At 40.9% G+C, this 22,569-nt stretch overlaps 2 protein-coding genes across 7 annotated transcripts in view; one reads left to right on the top strand and one right to left on the bottom strand.

Moving 5' to 3' along the window:
* Positions 1-958, bottom strand: part of BRD1 (bromodomain containing 1) — a 128,109-nt gene extending 127,151 nt beyond the window's left edge. For 2 of the 5 annotated variants that reach the window (XM_083182905.1, XM_083182907.1), the window contains exon 1: positions 651-953. The gene's annotated coding sequence lies outside the window, so the exon portion shown is untranslated. Of the gene's footprint in view, positions 1-650 lie in introns of all 5 variants that reach the window. The other 3 variants (XM_083182911.1, XM_083182909.1, XM_083182910.1) reach the window with 3 other exon arrangements.
* On the top strand, positions 844-21,376 carry ZBED4 (zinc finger BED-type containing 4). 2 transcript variants are annotated; one of them, XM_083182913.1, is made up of 4 exons: positions 844-1,216; positions 1,993-2,085; positions 12,429-12,499; positions 15,295-21,376. In XM_083182913.1, the coding sequence occupies exon 4, from the start codon at positions 15,478-15,480 to the stop codon at positions 18,934-18,936; it is 3,459 nt and encodes a 1,152-aa protein (XP_083039039.1). In that variant the 5' UTR covers positions 844-1,216; positions 1,993-2,085; positions 12,429-12,499; positions 15,295-15,477; the 3' UTR covers positions 18,937-21,376. The 2 variants fall into 2 exon arrangements, with proteins under 2 accessions (XP_083039039.1, XP_083039038.1); XM_083182912.1 differs by lacking the exon at positions 1,993-2,085.
* Positions 21,377-22,569: the final 1,193 nt, after the last annotated feature.

Raw genomic sequence — 22,569 nt, 5'->3', positions numbered from 1 at the left:
ATTCAAATTTCTTAAAGTGCCGACTCCTCCAATGCACCCACACTATCCCACACGTGTAGACTGCAGTGTCCCCTGCTGCTGGGAGGAGAAAAGGGGCTGAAATCGCCATGTGTGTATGCCCTTTAATAGTGTATTACCAGCAAACTAGTGCCAATTAAATTGTTTACAGAGTGGTAACAACTGTGTGAGCCTAGTATTGGTGCAATTACAGTCAATTGAATTTTGATTGGTTTGATTCCTCATATAATCTATTGAAAAGACAGGAAAGTGGGCATAGCCACACCTACTTTACCCATAACCACACTGCCTCCCCAAATTTCTCCCTTTTTTTATGTTTTGAGATGTTGGACTAGTTGGATGGTTGGTCAGTTGGATGCCCCCATACAATACTGCAACTCATAGCCAGATTAAGCCTTCGCTACCTTGAACTTGTCATTACTGGCCGGTGCTGGCAATCATACATTACCAGGGAAGTCCAGGAACAGAGCATTGTGTACCGATTGCAATGGGTGATGTTGGAGGGTATGTTTATTAATAATAATAATAATAATATATAAAAAATTCTATAGTAATGCTGCTAAACACCTACTCTGTAATAGCGTGTGACTACTAGTAGGTTAAAAAGATCATTTGTCTCATTCTCTACATACCCCAGCAGCCTGCAGGACACGCTGTCACTAGCAGACGCTAATAGCACTAGTAGTGTAGGTAGGAGGCCAACCACAACCCTACGTCACTGGCTGCCGAGTGTGTTCGTTGTGGGCTGCGGCTGTTGTTCCTGTTTGCCCCACCCAGCCTGGAGGCCACTGACGCTCCGGAAACCCCGCGCTGCGCGACAAACAGCTGCCAAAATAAACCCGGGCGGCGGGCGTGTGCAGCGCCACCTGCCGGAGTCACGCGATGCTTGGGTGTAGGGGGCGCGGGCGGGGCCGCCGAATCAGGCGCTTCAGCGGTGCTAGAGTCGCGCGTGCCCGCGCCCCAGGGCAGACGTCTCGAGGAAGCGCCGCCATCTTGAGAACCTTTGACTCGGTGACGCAGTGCACGTCGCAGGCCGTGCAGCGCTCCGCCTCTCGTCCTCATCTCGCTGTCGGACGGAGCGTCGCCAGAACGGGAGGGAGACAAAGCATTAAACTAATGAATGGGGGGAGAGAGCCGACCGCCCGGCCTGCGAGCACCGTCCGGCCACTGAGTGACATCAGGGGCACCTAGCGGCCAGGTGAGTGCCCGGGGTCAGTGTCGAGCATGAGCAGCTCTGTGTTCCGAGTCAGGATATGGCTGGAGTTCCGGTATGAGGAGGGGTAAGGCAGGCCAGGCCCGGCCGCACACCGCCGCCGACTCGCTCCACAGCAGCCTGTGTGCTATGGGTATATAATATTGGTGTGAGTGTGGCTCCTTCCACATGGATACGATGTTCCCAGCATCTGCGCCCGGGCGGTAGGCTACACGTACTGTGCGGTCGGGTAAGGTGCTTCAGTGTGGGAAGTTCCAGACGGCCACCTGCTCCCACATCCCTCTTGTATGTACAGCCATGGCCCACTCCGTGCACCGCAGCCCCTGATACCCTGTCCCCATGCAGCACTGCTGTGTTATTCCCTTATGGCAGTGGTCTTGTATAAGTGTTTTGTGAGGAAAGAATAGGTACTTAGAATTTTCTTCATTCACCTCTAAAGTGATCTAGCTTTGTACATAGGTTTTCATTTTTAATAGCCTAAAAGTCAGACAGTATGCACAATTCTTTCCATCACCTCCTGGGTGGGCATTGGCAAATTAAATAAGGTGGATGAAATGAACTCAATGGGTCATATTAATTTGTTTAATTGCACCCAATCTCCCATCTAAAGGGACCAGAGATTGAATTGATGATCTTATTTGCGTATATTGCTCTTATTATGGTCGGGTTTAGCTAGGAATAGTGGCTATACATAACCATGCTACTGGACACAACCTGAAATAGTTTCAGTACTAAAATGAGTCACTTTTCACACATTTCAGCTCGACACCCCAGCAGGGGAAACGATGAAATGCAGAAACAATGGAATACCACTGACGTGCGTGCATGGGAAGTATGGACAGGCAGCAAATAATGTAATTCTTCCCATATTATCTCTCAGATGTGGCATACTTTTGTTGGAATTCCATAAAAGCAATGATACCTAAATACTTGGGGTTTTGTATTTGAGCCCTGGCACCTCTAGAGCAGGCATTCCCAACCACGGTCCTCAAGGCACACTAATGTTCCAGGTTTTAGTAATATCTAAAGGTGCCCATACACGCACCGATCCCGGCATGCATTCTGGGCTAAAATAGCATCGCATTGCATGCGTTGTGCATGCAATGCGATGAAAAACAAGTACAAAAAGTATGTGCAGCACATACTTTTTCTACTGTGCGATGAGGTGCCACGGGAGCGCACACATCAAAGCACAGATCGCACCGCTGGGATCGGTGCGTGTATGGGCACCTTCAGTTTCAGCACAGGTGACTTGATTAGTACTTCAGCTATTTGATTTAAAGACCTGTGCTGAAGCCTGGATATCACTAAAGGTGCCCATACACGTACCAATTACCCGGTACTTTTTGTGCTAAAATAGCATCGCATCCCATGCACAACATATGCACAACGATGCTATTTTAGCACAAAAAGTACGGGGTAATTGGTACGTGTATGGGCACCTTTAACCATGCAAGTGTGCCTTGTGGACTGTGATTGGGAATGCCGGCTCTAGAGGTTTTTTGATAAATTTAACATAGAGGTTTGGAAGTTGTTGTTTTTTTTTTGTTCTGCCACCGTGGGACATATTCATATAGATGTGAGCTCTGATTGAAGCACTGTGCACTATGGTTCTTTGCAAACTTCTGTGTATTACTGTAGGTAAACATTGCTTTTTGCTTAGACAAGAAATATTTAGTACGTTAACATACCACAGTTATGGCCCATAACTTGGCTGATTAAGCCCCAGCAATTATTGTACATGAACACTAGGAGCGATTATATTTTACAATATCCCCCAGTGCGTAACTTATGAACGATGATCGACCCCCATATATATATATAATCAATCTGTAAAGTACATGCATCACAATCTGACTTTATCACCCACAACTGCAAGTATGGATTGGGGACCCAATGTCATCACTGTACTATATGGTTTAGTGTGTATGCACTACATCGTTGGCACAAGAGTCCAGACAATATCGATCAGGTAGTGTATGCACCTTTACAGTCTATTCATTCAAGGTTCATACTGAAATTTTAAATCTGCGCCTCTATTACCATGGTTTTAACCTCTAACAGGAGAATGCCATTGTGATCACAATGAGCACAAGCTCCAATAATGGTGTAAAGACAAAAGGTGTATTGCCAAAAGTTTTTGTTTTACCACACATCCATAATTTATCTTGAAGGTGATCACTTGAAATGGATTGGATACGATTTCAGGGTTCAATCATGTGTTCCAAACCAAATGACATCAACTAAACAACAATAAAATATCACTAACTATGGAATTCTATAGCATGTTGCATAATGTTAACATGGATGGGAAATTAATATTCCAAAAAGTTGTCTGCATTATTGGAGCATAGGGCAATAAGTTTGCGAAAGGAAAGCACAATATCTACAGTATCATGAAAATTATTTACTGCAATCTGGTGAAAATGCCCTGAAATCTCCCCGTGTGTAGGCCCAATAAGAATCCAGTTTTTTTTTTACATCTTTTATGACAGTCATTTTCAATGGAGTCAAATTCAAATGTTTGGTGATAAGTTTCACACTTTTTAATAGACGTCTAAACTGTAAATTTCTCGTCATTTTATTCTCACAGAGCAGTGCCCAACCAATGTGTGACCACTGTATGTCCGGCTGGGAAGCAGGCAAATGGGTTGAATCACTGTCTACAGCCACCATCGTGTTACCCACTGGGCCCCCAGCCATCAGCACCCTCCACACCAGTACTTCAATTGATACCACCTAGGAGCACATCACTACACTAAACACCCCTATACACTGCCTCTATAGGCTACACTACATAACTACACTATGGGCCGGATTCAGACCTCCTCGTTGTGCTACCAGTGTTAAGAGCCAAGCGAGCAGGTTAACGCCACCCTGCTGTGTTCCCACCCTCCAGCCCCTGTGCATGGCTGCAAACATGTTCGCAGCCATGCACACAGTGAAACTCATTCACCATTGAAAAATTTTCTCCCCGCTCCCAAGTGCTGAGTAAATTTAGTTTTAATTGGCACTGTGAAGGCTGTGGGGAAAAGGAGGCCACTGATATCAGCGGCCTTCCCTCCCAAATGCCGGGGAATGACCAGAAAACACTGGCAGTATGCCCCCAAATGCACACTCTCAGCCAATCAAAGGGCTGCCCGGTGTTAAACTTCTTTCAAATACTGCCGCCACTGCTACCCCCGCCAGCGCTCCTTCACAGCACTACGCTACTCAGCCTCCCGCCCTATTCCAGCACCCATTGGAAGAGGGCACTGTAGGCCCTATAAGATGCGATGAGACATCGCATCAAATCGCATAAGTGTATGAGCACCATAAGAAATCACTAAAATATGTACAATAGGTTTAGAATTTTTACTGTATTTAGTGCTTTAGCATTTTATAGATTATTCTTTGCTGTATACAATATCTGAGTTGCTGAAACCTTATACATTGAAGTTTTTTTTTTCCTCGAATGTCTGCTTAACTGGCTAATACTCCACTCAAAGGACAGTATTCAGTTGTTCCTGCCAGTGGGTGTGTGGATATCATTTTATCTCTTTACCCCCAGGGGTAGCGAGCTGAAAGGTGTGCAAAGCCACCCATTTAAACAATCAAACAGGACTTTTCATGTTACTCATTAGTTTGGTCAGTGGCTAAACCTGACGACAAGGAGCATGATAAAAACGACCAATTGAATATTGCGAGAATGTGGATCGGCAAATTACTAACCAGCCCTTGTGTTTTTCATCCATTTTTTTAAAAGTGAAACTGCAGCAGGGAAATATGTTTAAAAACCATCCAAAAATGGCCACAATTGAATAGAAAAGTCCATCTTGTTCAGTGATTCCCAACCCTGGTCATCAATTACTCCCAACAGTGCATGTTTTCCAGGCCCACACACACTTTTGCAAGTTAAATAATTGGCTCCACCTAGGAATCTTTTAAAATGTGTCTAATGAGTGCACCTGCTCGGTGACCAGGAAAATGTGCACTGTTGGGGGTTCTTGAGGGCCAGGGTTGGGAACCACTGGGCTAGCTGAAAAATAAATTGATTGAATTGAATTCCCCTTTCACACACACAATAAAAAAATTCCCGGGTGAAGCAGCTGCACCCAGGAATTCATTAAATTCATGGGTCCTTTTTCTATGTGAAAGGGTTGATCTAGATTTTAAACTCCGGGTCTCAGACCCTACAAATGACAAGGGTCAGAGACCCGCATTTTAAGATCCGGTTCAACCCTTTCAAACAGGCAAAAATCCTGTGTAATAGAGCAAACCTACAGGTCTAAATTTTAGACCTGGAGATTTGCTCTGTGTGAAGGGAGTCTGACAGCAGGCGGCCGAATAACCCGGTGCTTCAAAAGTCGGGTAATTGCCTAGTTATTCAGCCGCCGCTGTGTGAAATCAGTATAAATGTGACTGTATTTTGACAATCAACTTTTTTTCTTCCCAGATGTAATTTATAGTACTTATTACTCTTGTGTAGCTGTGTATTACCACTTGTTAAACAAGACCCATTCTGCAGTTCTATTTTTAGAATGGTAGTATATATTTTTAAAATCTGAACATATTTTATTTGTGGTTACTGGCATATGACCTGTCTTTGTACTGTGAATTGTAGCTGCTGATTTGAGCGACTTATCTATTGTTTCACCGCAGATTGGGGGTTGGGATAAATGTTAAAGGGAAAAAACTTGTTTTGGTGTGGCCACTGTCCGTCCTTTTATTTAGAAAGGAAGCAACTGATATTAGGGTGGGGGGATCTGTTTACTAAACTGCGTCCAGTTTCCCTATATTTTGAAAATTTTTCTTAATCTTGTTTTTTATAAATGCCTTTATTGGTTATAAATCAATCTATTGACATTTCATTTGTGTCTCTTGAAGTAATGATTTTGTTACAGTCTATTATAGTATTTGCAAGTGTGTTTTATTTTCTTCTGGTATAAGCCGATATGACTATAAAGACCTTTTCATTGGTTAGTTTTTCATTTTTCGCCACATTACTATGTTTGGGCTTCTGGTGAGTACCAATGGCATTTCCTTTCTAGATTGCTTAAAAATTAAGCACAAATCTCTAGATGTGTGCCCTCCATAGCAATGACTGTGAGGTCCCGCGCATTGATATCGCCAGCTCAGATCACATGAGCACTTTTAATAAATCAAGATAGATCGCCTAGCAGGGGGGATTTTTTTTTTTAGCATAGCACAAATAGCTTAGCACATCACTGTGTATATGCCTTTTACAGTTAAATACTGAGTACGACATGGTTATTGCACGTGGTAACATCGTGACTAACCATGAGACACTAGTGAACACATTTCTACTTACACCCTCAAGATGGGAAAGCCAAAAAGCTGTGGTTTTTTTTAAAGTTACCTCACAAGCAATTGCATATCCCTGGCGCTTGACTCAAAAGCTACATTCCCCACAATGCTTATTGAATTCGGCAATAAAGTGCAAAGCATTACATAAAAATACTTACACATCAGTGCGCAGTAGTGTGGCCAATCCCGGGATCGGGATCGGCGGGATCCCGGGATTTGGCCTAAAAAAGTCCGGGATTTCAATCCCGGGATTTCGGGATTAGACTGCGCATGCTCGCTCAGACGCTACCCGGCTGTTCCCGTAACCTGACCCGGCGTGCGGCCTGCGTAGCGTGACAGTAGAGGTCACGCTGCGCAGGCCACACGTCACCAGTGACCGCCTACCCGCCTCTTGCCCGCCAGCACGCCAGCCCCACTCCGCCCGCCTGCCCGCCTCTTCTCCGCCGCCTGCCTGCCTCCGCCCGCCTGCTGTCTTCTATGGAGGTGCACTTGCCGGGAGGCACTGTGCACCTCCAAACCCACTCCCGGCCGCCCGCCCGCACCCTAATGTAAGTAGATGTGCGGGTCGGCCGGGGTGGGTCCTATGCTAAAAATGGTGTTTTTTTTGGTGGGGATGCCAATCCCGGGATCCCGGGAATCCCGGGATTGAGCATTTTTCAATCCCGGATCCCGGGATTGAAAAAATGCCCCGGGATTGGCATCCCTAGTGCACAGTGATACAGTACATCAGTTTTCAGTTTACATTGGAGGTGAAATCAGAAGAGCCAGATGTCTCCCATCCTGGTATCTAGAGCCTACAGAACACTCATTGGATATAGGGGAGTCCTCTCTTTTGAACAGTGTAGCCTTTTGATCTTGTTTGGGCTTCTTGGTCACTATTAAGGAAGATTAATGCTTATAGCTCCACAATCCTGGGTCATATAAAGTGGGTGGGACTGTCATTTTCAAAATGCTACATGTATTTTTTTTGAAGGCTAACAAAATTTATTTTATGCAAAACAAAAAAGTAAACTTGGCTACTGCATAAGCAGTTTGCTCATATTGGTGATGAAATATGACCAGTCCAGAAAGCTAGAATTCAACTACAAGAAGGAATAATCTATCCAGTTCATTTTGGTAGATCATAATAGAAGAATTTTTTTTAACCCTTGCGTGCCAAGTGAATTTGTTAAGTGGTGTGAAAATTGGCAAGCAAACAATTTTATTCACCATAATGACCTGTAATATTTACATTATATAGGAAATATAATCTTTTTTTTTTTTACACTTTTTAAACTTTCATTGGTACTCTTTACCTAGAACGGCGACCATCGAATGCACTAAAAAACGGATGCGATGCCCGAGATTTCCCATAGGGATCAATGTTAAAAGTGAGATTGGACGCGATTTTAGTGTTCAATGCCTCAATGCCCGCGATTTTTACATAGGAAACAATGTTAAATGGGCCACAGAGCCCAAATAGTCACCGTGAAGTCTGAAATGGCCCCCACAATTGTTAACGCCACCCCACGATCAACGTCAACCCGAAGCGTGGCGAGCGCAGCGAGGCCGCGAGGGGCGGCGGTACGCGTCCTCCGACCTTTTCATACCCCCACTATCCACGTCGGCGTGGAGTTGAGAATAGAATAGTGTGGCGAGCCCCGCGGATACCTTCACAGTTATACGCGTCCCCTCGCGGGCTTCCCAGGTGTCCATGGCGACGCGGACACCTGTGAAGCCCTCGCGGGGCGCGCTGCGCTCGCCACGCTTCGGGCTCGGTGGCTCGCTGCGCTCGCCACACTATTCTATTCGCAACTCCACGCCGGCGTGGATAGTGGGGTTATGAAAAGGTCGGAGGACGCGTACCGCCGCCCCTCTCGGGCTCGCTGCGCTCGCCACGCTTCGGGTTGACGTTGATCGTGGGGTGGCGTTAACAATTGTGGGGGCCATTTCACAGTTCAAGGGCACTATTAGGGCTCTGTGGCCCATTTAACATAGTTTCCTATGGCCAAATCGCGGGCATTGAGGCATTTAACAGTAAAATCGCGTCCAATCACAGTTTTAACATTGATCCCTATGGGAAAATCGCGGGCATCGCGTCGCACCCGGTTTTTATGTACCCGCGATTTTTTACCCCCCGACGCCCGCGATGCCAATCGCGGGCGCCGTTCTAGGTAAAGAGTACCCTTTCATTTATATAACAAAAGTGAGTCAGGCATATTTAGCCGATATTGTGCACATCTCACAGGTTTTGGCATTTTTAGTGGATATTTTGTGCATCTCTGCATGCAAAGGGTTAATTGAAACAATTGGATTATAGAGTTCTTTGGTGTAAGCTGCACAGTCTGTTTGGGCTGTTTTTTTGTATTCACAAATGTCTCAATGAAGGTAAATCCCCGCATATTTGGTACTGGCACATATTGTGAGGATAGGCCAAAAATGTTCCATGTGATTCTTTTCACAAGTTCATGTTTAAAAACCGCTATATAGAATTCCGTAATGGGGTGAATTCAGAATGTGAGGTTTCTTTTAATCATTGAAGGCCCTGTTTATTGCATGGAGAACCAGTTTACTCTGTGGCTTTAACATATCTTCAGTACACTGAGAACCATACCATGACTAAAATGTTATCATAGAAGCTTTGTTATTGTTTTCTATGAATAGTGAAAGCGCATTATGGGAAGGTACACACTAAGTAAGGGCTGTATTCAATGATGTGGCAAGAGGGGTTTCAATGTCAAGGATGGCTTATTTTCGGTGAGGAAAAGCCATTCTCGTCGTCAGTCCCCCTAACCGTATTCAATATTTGGTCAGAATCTTCTTAAAAGGCGAGGTGCACTGCAACGAGTCCACTGCATTTTGTGGCAAGCCCTGCCATTTTAATTGCCACACTCAACGTTTCCACCACGCCAAAGGGAACCTGCGAGGTGGAAAAGGCGAGTGGCATCTCAGATGGCATGTGACAACGGGTGCTGTAAGAGGGCACTTTAGACACCATAAGATGTGGTCTGCTGTGATGCATCGCATCCAAACGCGAGTCTATGGGCACCATTAGACTGATGAAAAACTCTGGTTATCTGTCAGAGGATATGGGAAAATCTGTTAAAATGCCCTAATTTACTTATATATATTTTTTGAGTCATTCTTGTCATATAAAGAAATTTTAACATGTTGAATATTCTGTCCGCCTACCAAGGCTTAGCGGGTGATCAGACATTTGTGGCAACAGGAAGTATTCAATGCTCTGGTTTCAGGTTTTTTTCGGCGACTCGGCTGTTTTCATGCTCTGTGGTGAATCTTTTCACTGAAAATCTGATTCACCCTATTCAATTTTCACTTCGCCGAAAGCGAACGCTGAATGCCGGCCAGTTCAGTTTTATGCTCGCTGCAGTTCGCTGGTGTATTTCAATGGGGTTTTGACTCAAATTCACCTAGTGTATTCAATGCTAGGATGGAGAACTGCTCAGTTATTTTCGCTGTGTTTCACCGTTTTGCATTCACCATCTTTTTAAGGTGAACTGGAATGTGTTCTTTTAAAATAAAGGTTTTCTTTTTATTTTATTTTTTGTTGTAAAAAAAAACATTAATTTTATTATTTGAAGGGTCTTGCTATTTGGTTTCATGTACTTGCAGCACCTGAATATATATTTATTTTTTTCCCCCTTTTTTTTTTTACATGACATCAGGGGGCGGGGAGCCGCTCTTAGATATTCGCTGCACTGGGTCCTGCTCATTACATATGCACAAGCGGGATCAGCGCAGCGCTCCCTCCACGCCCTGCCTACCCAGTCTCCTGAGTCCTCAGGGTGGCAAAATAGGGGGAGAGGAGGTGGGCTGGTGGCGGACCGGGAGGACGGCGAATGATTTGCTACACGTTGTGAACATTATCATTGAATACTACCCAATCTGTATACAATTTATATTAATTGCTGCCACTGATCATGAACATGATATTGGTCATTCCTGAACTACTGTTTTGCTTACTTTAGTGAGAAACCCCAAAACAAGCCTTCATTTTATTTACAATGCACTTGAATGCTGGTCCTTTGCTCATCGGATCGAATCCGGAGATTCACTGCTGCACAAAGGACACATCGCATCCTGGGGCAGTGAATGGGATTGCGTACAATAAATCGTATATGAAAAAGGACCACGCACAATGTATCTTATGCGATCCTAGCTGCCAGAGAACCCGTGATGTGTGTGTGTGATAAACTTTTACACTGTATGCTTACTGTAAGGTTTTTAGCCATTATTGGCAGAGTAAGGATTCTAAAGGATTAATCGGCTTCCCTAGACCTACACATGAAATGTTGTTGAGCATAACACCTGTGTTCCAACATGAAACACCATAAATGTTTAATCATTGACCAGTCTGCTAAACATGAAGAAACATTCATTGGTTCTGTATTTCATAGGTTTTGTTTGTGGATCTGAGATTACAACATTATCACACATGCAGGTCTCAACTTCCAGATACTTTTTGTGATATGCTGGAAGCGCTATTCTACTAAATTGTGGAATTACATGATTGTGTCTACTCTAAGAATGCCCCACAAAGGAATTTATTTTTTTAGCCATGACTTACTATGTTCTCAGTTCCTAGGAGCACCTCCAGCTCGGCAATATAAAATCACAATCTGTCATATTTTGGGTACATTCTGGTTTTGAAAATATACCATGAGTTATCTCCTAATCCTGTGCTGGATTACTTTCTCTCTGGTATTACTGTTTACCCTCTGTGCAATGTCCTCATTGGCCAAACTGTGCCCTGCCTCTTAAACATGTGTCCACCATCCAGACATACTGTATTTAGTGATGGTATATTTTATAATAGCTCTTTTCTATAAAATAACTTAAAGCTCCTTGAAGAATGTGAAACCCATTAATAGAAATCATCATTTACTTTACTAAAACATGTTTTTTACAACATCTATCGTGGCTGTTTGTCGTATGTTACTGCTCTAGAAGCATTGTGCTCTTCACCAGATCACTGGCCACCATGTCTGTTCAGTGTTCCCTCTAGGATTTTTGGGGGGCAGCGCAATGGGGGCAGACCGGGCTTGCCGATGTCATCGTTGTAGGCGTGCCTGGGCCGCTGCATCACTGAAGGGGGGCGTGCCCGGGCCGCCACGTCACTGAAGAGTGGCATGCCCGGGCTGCCGCGTCACTGAGTGGGACGAGCCCGACACACCATCGTCGTGCAATGGGGACGGACATGGCCCCACCATCATCGTGCAAGGGGGAGGGGGGCAGACCTAGACCCGTTGAAGTCCCTGAGCTGCCGGGGAAGCCTAGCCCCACCAAGATTGCGATGCCTGGATCTTCCCCGGGCACACCAGCAAGACAGGCAGCAGGCTGTTTTAGCGGGGCACTGCTGCAGGGGCAGGGCACATTTTACCCTTTAATGATCGGGCAGGGTGCAGTGCCCCGTTAAAACAGCCTTGCGGGAACACGATCTGTTTATCTTTTGCTTTGCAAAGAATATAGAAGGTTAAAGGGAAAGCTTGTAACTGAATTAAGGAAAATTGATCCTTGCATATACTCTGCTTCTGTATACTTTATTTATATACATTCTTTCTGATAGTATGTAAAAATGACAGATATTTATAAAATATAAAAACAATTGTAAGAAATAGTGTAGGTAAAACTTGTTTTGTCTGGTTACGAATTAAATGCAAGATCTGTGCTTTCTTGTGAGAAATACAAGCCTCTACTGAGAATCGCTTGATAAAAAAATTGAATTAGCTTGATAAAAAAATTCTGCCTTTTGGTGTGCCAGTCATTTAAAAAAACTTCCGCTATGTGACATTTATTATACTTTTTTTTTTTTTTTTTTTCACATTTCCATAAATTATTTAAACATGCAGGTATTAAAGTTATTACATATTCTTAATTTATTTACTTTTAGGTGATCCATTTGACCAACATGGAAGAGTCTTTGTGGCGCTAAATATGTGGCTGTTGAACAATATATTAACGGTACAGTAGTAACTGGTTAATTTTGTCTTACAATATCTATCTATTTTTATTTTATTTCTATTTTGTAATTTTTAAAAACAGTTTTGTATGGGTATAACTAAATGATAGTACAATGTGTGAATTGGTGACTGTACACATTCACAAGCTTATTAAAATAGAAAAAGGGGGGTAGGCAAGCATGGGTGAAAAATGCCTCAATAAGCGGTGAAAATAGCCTGCAGTTTTAACCAGGGCTGTGGAGTCGGTAGATAAATGTTCCGACCCCGACTCCTCGTACTTCTGACGTCGACTCTGACTCCTCTGAACATTTTTATAATTAATATGCGAATGTACGGTATTTGATACATTCCTTGAAGGAAAGAAAGGCAACATACATATTATTACTACAGAAACTAGAAGCTGGGAAGCCAACAGTCTACTGTATTGAACAGTTTAAGCCAGGCATGTCCAACGTTGGCCCTCCAGATGTTTTGAAACGACACATCCCAGCATGCTTTGCAATAGTTTTAGCATTCTCTAATAGCAAAACTGTGGCAAAGCATGCTGGGATGTGTAGTTTCACAACATCTTTAAGCAAAGGACAAACACAATGAAAACAAAGTTTTATTAATTTTTTTTTATTAATTAATTAAATGGCTGGATAGTAGCAGTAGGCATAAACATCAGGAACAGGAACTTTACCAGTTCAAAGATAAAAAACCACATTATTTGGTTGTTTTGAGAACAAAAACAATAGGAAAGGTTCAGAAGTGTGGAGCATGAGTTCCGCATGCTTTGTGACGACAACAAAAATCAATGAGCCACAATCTCTGCTGGTTTGCTTGCTCGTCACTCACTGTTCAATTCATGGACACGAGGAACGATTTATTTACCGAATTGTTACTGGCGATGAAAAATGGTGCCTGTACATCAATATGAACCAGCGTAAGGAATGGCTTAGCCAAGGTAAACAAACGACCCCGCGCATGAAACAAGATCTTCATCCGCGTAAAAAGATGTTGTGCGTATGGTGGGAGAGCTTGGTTGAATTAATTTTTCGAGTCTACACCAGGTGATTTCTACCAACGAGGTATTGAAAACCTTATTGAACGTTGGAAATAAGTTGTAAACTACAAGGGAGAATACATTTATAAGTATTGGTGCTCCGAATTGTGCGTTGCGTGCCATATAGTGAAGCACATTAAAAGCATGCTTTTTCACGGTCACTTAACGTGTTCATTTTGCAGTTACGTGAGGCATTGCATGCATTATTCTTACAGTAGAGAAGTCATTAATTATAATTTTCGGAGTCGGTGCATTGTTTGCCGACTCCGACCTCAGGTACTCGAAATTGCCTCTGACTCCACAGCCCTGGTTTTAACTTGAAAGTGGCGAAAACATGGATCAGCGGCTAATTTGCCGATCCAGGTGTTCTTTGCTGCTGACGAATGTTTCACCTACACGAAAAATTTGCAACCCATTCGCATAGGGGTCAAATCCCCATTCGCCCTAAAAAACTGAGAAGTGCAGATTTATCACCTAGGTCCTAGGTGAATAATAGGCATTAAAGGAATACCTTCCGAAATGGTCTATACCTGCAACTGTAGTAAAAAAAAAAAAAAAAAAATACCAAGTGACATGCTGTAGCTTGATGTGAAAGCACCTAAAGCAAGTGGACCCTACATTTTTGCTTTATTCTTAGCCTTTTATCCATTAAAGTTGTATTTAGGATTTTTTTTTTTTTAAACCAATTGCATTGTTCTAGTGTAGTATACTCAAAACTAATCACCACAGGAAATACCTTTTTACATGTGTAAAGTGTCATCTATTTTTATAATAGATTTTCTATTGTAGTTTTTATCTATCAAGAATTGATCTGATTAGGCATTTTCTGAAAAAATATGGGTACTTGTGTAGTTTCACGGCGCCAGCATGGCGCCATGCGTCTGAGTCCCCTTGCGGGGCTCGCTTCGCTCGCCCACGCTGCGGGCTCGGTGGCTCACTACGCTCGCCACGCTATCTAAAATCAACTCCATGCCAACATGGATAGTGGGAGTATGAACTATCCATGTTGGCATGGAGTTAAGTTAGTTTATTTTAGATAGTTTGCCGAGTGTACAAACCGGAAGTAGCATGCTGGCGCCGTGAAACTACACAAGTACCAAAATATGTAATCAAGAGAACTTGGAACTAAAGGTGCCCATACACGGTACAATTATTGCATACAATTTTGGACTAGATCGCATCGCAACGGTTTTGCAATGCAATGAGAGCTCATGAGTGCAGCACATACTTTTTGAGCTATGAGATGTGTAACTGGAGCGCGCATCTCGTCACACCCAGCAATTTTACTGTGTATGGGCACCTTAATTCATTCCTTGTCCTATTTTTGAGCTGATGTTTGGAAGTGTCATGATCTTGTTAGTATTTTAACTTTTGTGGCCCTAGTACAGTGTACAATAAAATTGTTTGCAAAGATTTTAGTATGGTTTTATCACATTTTTATGGCTTGCTAAATATGCATGCAACTGTAATATTGCAAACATGTAGCTTTTCAACACTGGCAAAGGCACCTGAACTTGCACCCTTTACAGTGTGAAAACAACTTGATTTAGCACAAAATGGCTCAAAACCTTATGGGGCAACAAGCATTTTCTCACGCTTGAAATCAAAGTGGATACTAGGATTGACCACTATATGTTTAGCATTGTATATTCCGGTTTAGCACTGACTAAGAACTTTTTGTTTTCCCGTATATTCTTTGCTGTGAAAATGTTTAACCTTTTTTTTTTTTTTTTTTTTTTTTTTAAACCTAGGAACCATTTTACTGAATGACACCTAATGGCTTCAATAGTGCTCGCCTAAAAGAACTACAGAAGATTCTTCACCTTGGAGAAGTGAAAAAGATGTTGTTGTGGGCCAAAATTGAAACAGGACGTAGTTGAAATCTTAAAACAATTATTTTGGAACGTTCTGTGACTAGCCTTCAAGATTAGAACATGGCTAAAGAAGACTCCAATATTAAAATGGAACCTAATGTTACAATGGAACAAATAGGAGATGTAAAAGTTGAACATGATGATGAGCTAGTTAGTGGTGATGATGGCCATGCACAAGTAAAGCTGGAAGTCGAGAACCAACAAGTTGAAAGTAGTGATGAACAAGAAGACAAAGAACAACATTGTGCTGATACCTCAAACACATTATCTACTGAAAATGAGGAAGATTATGGTGTTCTATTTTCACAATATACTACCACATTGTATGATGCAGCAATGGAGGCTGTTACACAAAGCATACTTACAAACAAAAATATTAGCAATCGAAAAAAGTCCCCAGCTTGGAACCATTTTTTTATTTCTCCTCGAGACAGTACCAAAGCTATATGCATGTACTGTATGAAAGAATTTAGCAGGGGCAAGAATGAAAAAGACCTTAGTACAAGTTGTCTAATGAGACACGTAAGAAGGGCACATCCTAGAGTTCTCACTTCTGAAAATGGAAATATGCCAGGTATTTCCTCCTACTCTCCTCCAACATTAGTACTACCTCTTCAGTCTCAAGATATTGTGGACACCAATGTCACCCCTACTAAAATTAGAAAGCTCACATCAAAAATGTCTCCTCCAGAAAAAATTGTAGAGGAACATTCTTCTGTGCTCTCTTCAGATGAAATATCCTCAGACTTGTCAATATCTGAAAAAAATGGTAGAGACGAGGTTACCGTTTCTCCTTCATCTCTACAAAACAACCAGGATGATGCAGTGGAAACTATCACAGAAAAGCAAGTTTCAACTCCGAAAAATTCATCTGGTTCTAGAAGAAGATCTGCTGTGTGGAAACACTTCTATTTGTCTCCATTGGATAATTCGAAAGCTGTTTGTATCCACTGCATGAATGAATTTAGCAGAGGCAAAAATGGGAAAGACCTTGGAACCAGCTGTTTAATAAGGCACATGTGGCGAGCCCATCGTTCAATTGTCCTGCAGGAAAATAGTGGAGGCACAACTTTACCCTCTCCTTATTCTATTCCTCCTACACTGTTGCCATCGCTTTTGCCCTCAGACAGTGAAGTAGTTGCTACAGCAGTGTCTCCAGGAAAGACTGGAAAGACTTTTTCTGCACCTTCATCCCCAGAAAGAATATCAGAAGAATTGCAGTGTAGTGTTCCAAATGGTGATTTAATTGACAAGGGAGCAGTTTTGCATTCCTCTGAAAATATAGGTGAAGCATTGATGACTTCTCCTGAAAAGACCACTTTTCACAGTTCACCAACATATGAGAACCCCGTCCATTTTCAGCAAAACAAAAAAGTTATGAAAAGGTTAAAATCTGAGGTTTGGCACCATTTTACATTATCACCAACTGATAACTTAAAAGCAGTTTGCAGATACTGTAATTGCATGATCAGCAGAGGTAAAAAGGGGGATTTAGGAACAAGCTGCTTGATGAGGCATCTATATAGGCGACATCCAGAAATAGTTTTGAACCAAAAAAGCTTTGATGTAAGTCTGGCCAATTCTCCTTATGCAACCTTAGCATCTGCTGAGTGCTCATCATCAAAAATGACTGAACTTACATCTGTCGTGACTCATGATAATCAAATAGTTTTTCCTTCAAACAGCAAGAAGACCTCAAAACTGTGGAATCATTTCTCAATTTGTTCTGCAGATTCGACTAAAGTTGTATGTATGCACTGTGGGCGCACAATAAGCAGGGGGAAAAAACCAACCAATTTAGGCACGAGTTGTCTCCTAAGACACTTGCAGCGATTTCACAACAATGTGCTGCAAAACAATGGTGTTTCAGAAGCCTTGCCGGTTGCCGATGGACACCTTCCAGTAAATTCTGATTTTACTGCCTCCTCTTTTGATGAAACCAATGATAAATTTAATGATTGTCATCCTGTTGCCAAAAAAATCACAAGTCTTGTAGCGGAAATGATTGCACTTGATGTTCAACCTTACTCGTTTGTAGATAATGTTGGTTTTAACAGACTTCTTGAATACCTCCAACCTCAATATTCATTGCCATCTCCATCTTACTTTTCGAGGATAGCAATTCCAGATATGTATGAAAATGTGAAAGACATAATTGTCTCGCACTTAAAAGAAGCAGAGAGTGGTGTAATTCATTTTACAGCAGGAATCTGGATGAGCAGCCAGACACGAGAATACTTAACTCTTACTGCTCACTGGGTTACATTTGATTCTACTTTCAAGCCTCAAAGTGAAGATTATCATAGTTCCGCACTTCTACATGTTTCCCAAATTGACTGTGATTATAATGGCATTAGTGTTCTAAAACATCTTGAATACTTGTGGGAGTCCTGGATAACTGCATTTGGACTTCAGATAGGTATAACAGTAACAGATAATCATAGCATAGGAAAAACTTTAAATGAAAGTGATCATTCAAGTGTCGAGTGTTTTGGACACACTGTAGACTTGATTGTAAATGAAGCTATTAAAAGTCAAAGAATGGTCCAAAATCTACTGAGTATAGCGAGAAAAATTTCTGAACGTGTTCACAGATCAACAAAGGCAAAGGAAAAACTAGCAGAGTTGCAAAAGGAATATGGATTGCCTCCGCATCACTTAATTCAAGATGTCCCCTCAAAATGGAATACATCATTTCACATGTTACAACGGTTAATTGAGCAGAAAAGAGCCATTGATGAGATGTCAATTGAGTGCAGTTTCAGAGAACTGATAAGTTGTGACCAATGGGAGGTCATGCAGTCAGTCTGCCATGCACTGAAACCCTTTGAGGCTGCCAGTAAAGAAATGAGCATGCATACTGCTACTTTAAGTCAGGTAATTCCAATGATTCATATTCTTAACAGAAAGATTGAAATGCTCTTTGAGGAAACAATGGGAATAGATACCATGCTTAAATCTCTTAAGGAAGCTATGGTTTGCCGCTTATCCTCAACACTTCATGATCCACGATACATTTTTGCAACACTTCTGGACCCTCGGTATAAGGCATCATTATTTTCAGAGGAAGAAGCCGAGGAATATAAACTAGGATTAATCAGGGAACTGGAAATACTAAATTCTACCTCAGACGATATACCTGTTAATGGGTGTAACAAACTTTCACCACCTAAACACAAGGATGACAACATTTGGTCACTTATGGCCAATATGAAAAGGTCTACAAGTGTAAATCGGAAATTACCTGAAGATATTGTGTTGACTTATTTAGAAGAGGAGGTGCTTGAGCATAACTGTGATCCACTAACTTACTGGAACATGAAGAAATCCTCATGGCCTGTTTTGTCCAAGCTGGCAGTCCGATTTCTTGGTTGTCCTCCCAGCGTTATTCCTTCCGAAAAACTTTTTAACACCTCAAATGACAGTGGCAATTTTAACCAAACTAGGTTAATGATGGAACATTTTGAGCAGCTAATCTTTTTAAAAGTTAATCTCCCTTTAATTTACTTTCAGTATTGAAAATTGCCAGGTGAAAATCATGTAGCTTACTGAATAACTGAATTTTGTATGTTTGTTAAATTGCTCCTATAGGGGCCATGTATGACATTGAATAAGTGACTGTAATTTTCTATTGCGTTCCAATTTTTCGCTTTAAATTTTGTCTACATGTGCCTTACTCAGTTCTTCAGGCAGCCAGATCTTGTATATTTTTTTTTTTATCACTATAGAAAGTCAGTCTTGTCATACCTATGAAATTGTCTGTTTTCATATTTGTAAATACATATGTAAAAAGTGAATCCTTTTTGTTATAGAATGGGGAAAAGAGATGTAAACAGTTTTATTCTGTAGTTTTACTTCAAATATGTACAAAATGAAAAGGTACTGTATTTTAGTCACATTGCTTTTGATAGTGTTTGTACTTGTGTGTGTTTGAATAAAAGCTGCATTTAAATATCAGGTTATTTTTTTTTTTTTCCATCATAGGTGCTCATTTATTGTAGTCTGTACGAGCCATAAAAACATTTTAATTTAAAGAAAGTGCTAAGCACGATCTGACTGGTCCTGCTGTGCTTTGCCAGTGGTTTTTACAGCCGGCTTCATCATCACATAGTAATTAAATTATTGGTCTTTAGCTCCTCCAATAATTCAAACCCCTCTTACATCAACAAGGGTGCAAAAAGTGAAGAAAGCAAAACAATGCTGTTTGAGGAAACAATGGATAGATTGTGTATAATCTGTATAAATGCATTTAATTTTAATCTTATTTTTATGAAGTTAAGAAGCTGAGCGGACAGGCTATTTAACTAGTTTCATGCTGTAAATAGTGGTTAATAACAGGCACACCCTGAAACCTGCAGTTGTTTGCAGCATGGAACTATTTACGCAACTGGCCAGCAGCCTAGCTAACTTTTGTAAGATAATCTAGAATTGTATTTACAGTGTGGAAGACATGTCATTCCATCTCACTAGACAGATGCATTCTTTTAAATAGTTTTATCTAGTATTTCATTTACCTCTAACAGTGTCACTGCTTTCCATTTTTTGCTTGGAAACTGTTGATTATACTGAATTTGGTTCACAAGACTACATTATATAAGCCCTATTGGTCTCATTTGTAATAGAGAAAAAATGTTTACGATCTTCTGTCAGATTGGTCTTGATTCTAAAGCTAAGTACACACATATACAATCATCCGGCAGTTCGTTCCATCCACAACCTATTCATGCAGTATCTTATGGGCGTATAGGCACCTTCAATCATGTCTTATTTAACAAAACCGGTTTTGTCTGAAGATTGGATTTCATCAGATTTGATGGTTCAATATCGTAACAAAAAGGAAGTGAGCACTTTCAACCATTCTGTCCAAAGCTCCAGCAGCAGCACTGCCTTTTTGGGCTTGCATAATTAACGGTCACATGTCTAGCTTACATACTTTTGCTAAAACATACCAATGCCAGGACATGAAATAGTCTTTTTATTGATGTTTACAATTGTATATCGCATTGAGATTGTGACACTTCAAACATGTAATTTTTTTTTTCTTCTTGGTAAAATGTCACCTTTTTTTAAGCATGCTGTGTGTTGTAGCAGACTTCTTATGCTACACCATGTGCACTTCCATTCAGAAGCTACAATGCTGCTTTTTCCATCATGCAAATTGTGTTTACATCTGGCATCGGCCTAGTCTGAAATCAGTAGTGTGTACGGTGTTAAAATGTTTTCTTCTAATATTAAAAACTAGGTTCAGGGATTGCATGTTAGATGTAAAGGGGTATACACATGACTGTCAAGCGTAAGTGAAGTAAAAACACAAAACTGCATGAAAAGTATGGTTGTACAAGTGTGTACCTAGCTTAAGTAGTCTGTTACAGAAACGGCACAGTTGTTTAACAGCAAACAAAACAGTGAACACTGCATTTACAGCATCAATACTGTTCTACTTTAACCATTTTTATGTTGAGTAATTGTAATGTTCTATTTAATGTTATTGTGTTCTCAATGAGTTATTTGTAAAATGTCTAAAGCTGTACCTCTGATTATAAAATCTAGCCCTGTACACAGTGCGAATTGATGTTCTCCCAGGCCACTGCTTACACACACTTTTTTTTTTATACTTATGGTAGCGGCAACCGTTTAAAAAAAAACTTATACATATCAGTAACAAATCAATGAAAATGTTCTCAATTTCCAATTTTAAAATGTAAATTTGATAACCAATTTGAATAAATGGTTGATTTGAGACAACTTGCTACTATTGGAAAAGTATGAAATCCGTACTGTTGAGCAAGCATTGCAGGTTTTTTTTTTTTTAAGGTGTTGCTGTATAATATCCATTACAATTCATTGTACATTTTTGTTTGATACTGTACTGAAGTCTGACCTAATTTTTACATCTATGTATAAGTGTATTTATAAATGGTCAACAACTGTTTCTGAAATTAAACCATTATTTACATCATGCTTGTCTAATTTTTAATAACTAGTGAAACAACTTGTAATTTAAGGCACATGAGCTCCCATCATTGTGTTTTTTTGTTGTTGTTTTGCAACCTGTCATTGATTACATTACTGGTACATTGATTTAAAATGTGGTGTTTGCTAGTATTGTGCACCCCCCCCCCCCCCCCCCCCCTTTTTTTTTTCCTTTGGCAAGAAAATACATCTTGGTGACAGTGTAATGAAGCTGGGATTCATTTGATATTCTTCTATATCTGTGTATGTATGAGTCTGTACATGAAGTGCTACAATATAAGTATCTGCAGTTTTTCCAGTAAAAGTTCTGTTGGTATCTGGATTGCTTACAGGTTATGTCTATATTGGCAGTATATGGTTGACATGGTCAAAAAGTTGACAACTGAAAATGTCAAAAGGTGTTTTTCACAATTTCATATTTTAGATGGAAATTTTCATATTTTACCAGCTATGCCCATGCTGATTGTGAAAGGAGAAAAAAAAGTTGAATAGATTAAAGACAGACTGGGAATTTTGTTAAGGGAGACAATTTAATAGCAATTTAATCATCATTTTCTTGGTATTCTCTACTGAAAAAGATGGTAAAGGGCCACAGTTAAGGAGCAGGAATATACAGAAAAATTAAATGAATGCATTTACAGAGGAGAAGGGTTCTAACAAAATTAAAAGTGGATAAATAAATAGGGCCCATATGTGAGAGATCCAAGAATACTAAAACAGCTTAAAGGAGTATTGGTGGCACTAGTAAAATAATTATTAAATCAGTCACTAGCAACAGGAGTAATTATAGGACTAAAAAAAAAGAGCTAGTGGTACCACTGTGCAAAATTGGGAACAAGGAAGATGCAAACAAACAACGACCAATAAACCTTACATCAATAGTAGGGAAATTTATCAAAACACTCTTAAAAGAAAGGTGTACATTTGCAAATGTAGATACAAACAGCATGGATTTATTTGGAGGTGATCATGTCAAACAAACCTTATTGAATTTTTCTGACTGACTAATGATAGATGAGATGGGCTGTAGATCGCTTTTGACACTGTTACACTTTGCAGACTGCTAAATAAACTTGAATACTAAGATGGTTGAATGGATAAGATATTGGCTGCAGGATAGAAAACTTCTAGTAAATAGAGTTCATTCATATGAGTGGTGTTCCCCGGGAGTTTGTACTT

Source organism: Crinia signifera, chromosome 4, assembly GCF_055691185.1.
Source record: "Crinia signifera chromosome 4, ASM5569118v1, whole genome shotgun sequence".
In the NCBI taxonomy this organism is placed as follows: domain Eukaryota; kingdom Metazoa; phylum Chordata; class Amphibia; order Anura; family Myobatrachidae; genus Crinia; species Crinia signifera.
This window is presented reverse-complemented; position numbering and strand designations above follow the sequence as displayed.

Excerpts from the sequence above, each read along its gene's own strand:
- ZBED4 (XM_083182912.1), top strand. The coding sequence starts at position 15,478 with ATGGCTAAAGAAGACTCCAATATTAAAATGGAACCTAATGTTACAATG.